The following is a 3,944-nucleotide window of genomic DNA, read 5'->3' as shown; positions in this document are numbered from 1 at the left end:
TAGACCTGTTCAAGGTTAATTTAAAAATAGGAAAATCTTTTATCTGCTAAGAAGGTGCCATAATATTTTTATATGTTCCTGAAGAGGCAGATTTACCTTTGAGCATACCGGACTTGAAATGCATAGTGATATCAAGAAGGCACACATGTAAAACCACACACAGAACCGGGGTAGAAAGAGCCAAAAATATTATCTTCAATAAGTGTACCGCCACTTTGCACATCTGTAACCATAGCATCTATAAATGATTGATCCTGGCATTCTTTCTCATGAAGCCTAGTTATGGCCTCATAATCCCAACACATGGCTCCAGGCAGCCATCTCTGAACTGAAATACTGAAAATATTTTCATTCAAACTTACCATTAAATCACTACAAAAAGTGTACATAAATAGATTTAACAAGGATTATAGAATATTAAAGTACTCAACATAGCACATAACATGTACTATCCCTTTATCTACAACTCTAAAATCCAAACAGCTCTGAAAAAACGTATTGTGGCAAACTAATCCGGTGGCAAAAGTGATTGAACTCATATGAAGTTACTCATAGTCTTCATACACAACACAGTATGAATATTCAAACATTTTACTACAGATATATTAATGTGTTGGATTATAAATTCTATGGTATTGTCCCAGACTTCCTAGATGGGTACATGAAATATGTACTGTATTACTTTTCTAAAATCCCCCAAATTCTAAATTCCAAATATATCTGCTCCAAGGATTTTAGAAAAGGGATTATGGACCTCAATTACACAGAATATGTTGGTCAGTCATTATTTATCAGTCTTACTGAGAAAAGAACAGGAGGAGGTAATAGGCTTAAGCAAGGGCATAGAGATTTGAGTTATTATAAATAACATCACATGAGCAGAATTATCTGTAAAATCGGTTACAGATTTTCTGTTTACTCTAGTAAAAGCATGCTTTAAAAGCATAAAGAGCCAGGTGTGGTGAAGCACGCCTGTAATCCCAGCTACTTGGTAGCCAAAATGGGAGATCATTTGAGCCCAGGAGTTCAAGACCAGCCTGGGCAACACAGCAAGACCCTATCTCAAAAAAAAAAAAAAGCACAAAGACTTAGATCCAGATTATTAAATCTAGGTAGATCTACTTCTTAATAAAGGTTTGTTAACTCTAAATAACAAAAATAGAGATTTTACAATATTCAGGTTTAAAATAGCTCCACTGGAGGAAATCCTTCTGTGTATGTCGGTTAATTCTCTTAGTTGCAATCTGAGACTATATGCCTTTCATCAAAGTGATATATGAACCAAGATTGGCTATGTTTGGTAAATGATGAAGTTGAGTGATGGGTATATGTGGATGCATTATATATACCATTCTATCTCCCTTTGTACATGCTTAAAAATTTCTGTAGTAAATTAAAAAATGATATAGCTTTCCTCCTGATTAGAAACGTAAATAAATAAAAGTTAAGCATTTTATTATAAGATTTCTTTATTCTTAGAAAGTAAAATGACTGCTATTTAATATTCAAAAGTCACTTTATGAAAGAGCATTAAAAAAGAGTAAAGTAGGTATTACGAAGTTGAAAAAGCATACAAGCAGACCCACATTTCTAAGAATTCAGATTTTGATATAATAAAAGTTGATTTCCATTGGCTATTTTTTTTTTTTTTTTTTAAAGAGATAAGGTCTTGCTATATTGCTCCTGGGCTCCTGGGCCCACCTCAGCCTCCTCAGTAGCTGGGACTATAGGCTCCTGTCACTGTGCCCAGTCTCTATTCGCTATTATAAAGTATCTCTGGCTCATAACTGGTCCCGCTTAAAGCAGTAGATAACAAACTATGGAGGGTTCTTTACAATACTTGGCCAACATGTCAATTAACATAAAAATAAATCTCATCTTAGAAGTCTCTTGTTTACCTTAAAAATGGAGTTGTTTGTAGTTAATTTTAAATAGTTAATTTCAGTTTATGACCTAAGGTTATTTATTAACAACTTCCAAAATTCTAGGTATAAATTAAGAAGTACGAACCTCTGCCCAGGCTTTTAGCACAGCTAAGATCTCCATGGTAGAAGCACTTTCATTATATAAGTGACTTACAGCTTCTTTTCCAACTTGTATTTTTGTTAATGATGAAACAAGCAACTGATGAACTCTTCGGAGATCATTAAGGTCACTTACAACTCCACTTGTTATCCAGGCACTGCAAACCTAGTTTTTAAGAAAACCAAAAGTTATATTTAAAAATTATAAACATCTCCCTTTTGAGTTCAGCAGAGCTCACCCACATCTAAAGAATCTAGCCACTGAAATCACGCTGCTATTAAGAAATCCAATGCAATGAGGCTGATAATGACAGTCAAAAAAAACCCAGCATTTCAAAAGGGAATGAAGTCTAAGGATGAAGCAAGGAAACGAGTGCTACTAAGTATATAAATTGAAGATCTTAGATGTATTAATATGGAGAAATGAAGCCATAAAATCATAATCATAAATGTTTAGATTAACATTTGAATTAAATCTCTAATCTTGATTATTTCATCTCAGTATTTTAAAACCAGAGATTGTGTGGTTAACTAATATAACTTAGTTAAAAGACAAAGCATTTAACACCCTGAAGATTTTGAGTCTTTCGAAGATAGTATATTTTTAATTTTAAAAACAAAATATCATTAGTAATTCTGCAACACAAAACGTTTACACAATTATCAGGGGGTGTCTATGGTTCTTCCAGATGCATGATACTTCTCTTTTCTTAGGAAAGATTTATTTTTCCTCTTTTGTGTATTTATTTAGTTCTTGTCTCATTTCACAAAAGATTGCAAGTGGTTTACAGCAAGAACACATAAAATAAAGTGATGATAAATTAGACATGCGGTACAACATTTAACACAGTTCTTTGAATATTGGAGGCACGCAAATATTTCCTAAATACACTTGAATAAAAGAAAGTTTAAAGAACTAAAATTGCTTTTCCTCTTTATGTTTATAGTTTATTCACACCAGTCCAGTTTTTAATTATTTCAGGTTACTCAAAGCTACATATTGAGGGTTTGACAACCTATTCCAAGAAAAGCAACTATTTAAAATTGTATATTATATATCTCTTAGGTATATGAAAAAATGTTCAACCTCACTTGAAATACAAATCTAAACTATTCTGTGATACCCTTTTTACACTATTATATAGACAAAAATCTAAAAGTTTGACAATTCATGATGTTGGGACTATGAGAAAATAAGTACTTTATACATTGCTTGTGGGAGTTTAAATGGTTAACACCTATAATATACTATTTAATCCATCAATCCAATTTTGGGGAATTTATCTCACAGATACGCTTGTACCAGTGAAATGACCTATGCACAAGGTCATTCACTGCAGCATTATTTGTAATAGCAAAAGATGAAAAAACCCACATGTCCATCAATATAGAACTGATTAAATAAATTAGAACATATTCATATATAGTAGATTACCATGCAGTTGTAAAAAAGGAAGAGGAAGTTCTCTAAATTTGAAAAGAAAAGGAAAATGGTGTGCTGAGAGAGATAGTAAAACGACAATAAAGAAGAACTTTGGTAACAAATACTAACTGGAGGATTGTTCCCCAAGATTATTTCTTAAGCTTCTTTTTTTAATCATTTACCTGACATGCTTTGGCAGTGACATCAGGTGGTGTCTCTGAAGTGAAGGCTGGTCTAAGTGCTGCTCCTACCTGGCAAGAAATTGTATGACATATCAAAATATCAATAAGATGGCACAACGTCTCCCTCTTTGTAAGTTATTTTAAAGTTATTTGTTCATAATAGGTATTATGGACACCTGTTATTTTTGCCTGCCCATAATATCTTCCTCTGTTTTTAGGTAACAGCATCCCAATTTTGCTTTTCCTTTGGGGAACCATCTCTGTCTCCAACTCTTAGTCCACGTTGTTGCTTTGGAGCTAACAGCACTTCCAAAT

The 3,944-nt window shown here is 33.0% G+C and overlaps 1 protein-coding gene across 1 annotated transcript in view; it reads right to left on the bottom strand.

Annotated features, from left to right (window-relative positions):
• HEATR5A (HEAT repeat containing 5A) overlaps nucleotides 1-3,944 on the bottom strand; it is a 127,822-nt gene that overhangs the window by 38,632 nt on the left and 85,246 nt on the right. Inside the window, exons 25-26 of the mRNA XM_012647877.1 lie at nucleotides 3,630-3,698; nucleotides 2,011-2,190 (exon numbers count right to left, since the gene is read on the bottom strand). Coding sequence (XP_012503331.1) covers nucleotides 2,011-2,190; nucleotides 3,630-3,698 — 249 coding nt within the window. The remainder of the gene's footprint in view (nucleotides 1-2,010; nucleotides 2,191-3,629; nucleotides 3,699-3,944) is intronic.

This window comes from Propithecus coquereli, unplaced genomic scaffold (genome assembly GCF_000956105.1).
Source record: "Propithecus coquereli isolate 6110/MARCELLA unplaced genomic scaffold, Pcoq_1.0 Scaffold273, whole genome shotgun sequence".
In the NCBI taxonomy this organism is placed as follows: domain Eukaryota; kingdom Metazoa; phylum Chordata; class Mammalia; order Primates; family Indriidae; genus Propithecus; species Propithecus coquereli.
Note: the sequence above shows the minus strand (reverse complement) of the source record. Positions and strands in the feature narration are given on the sequence as shown.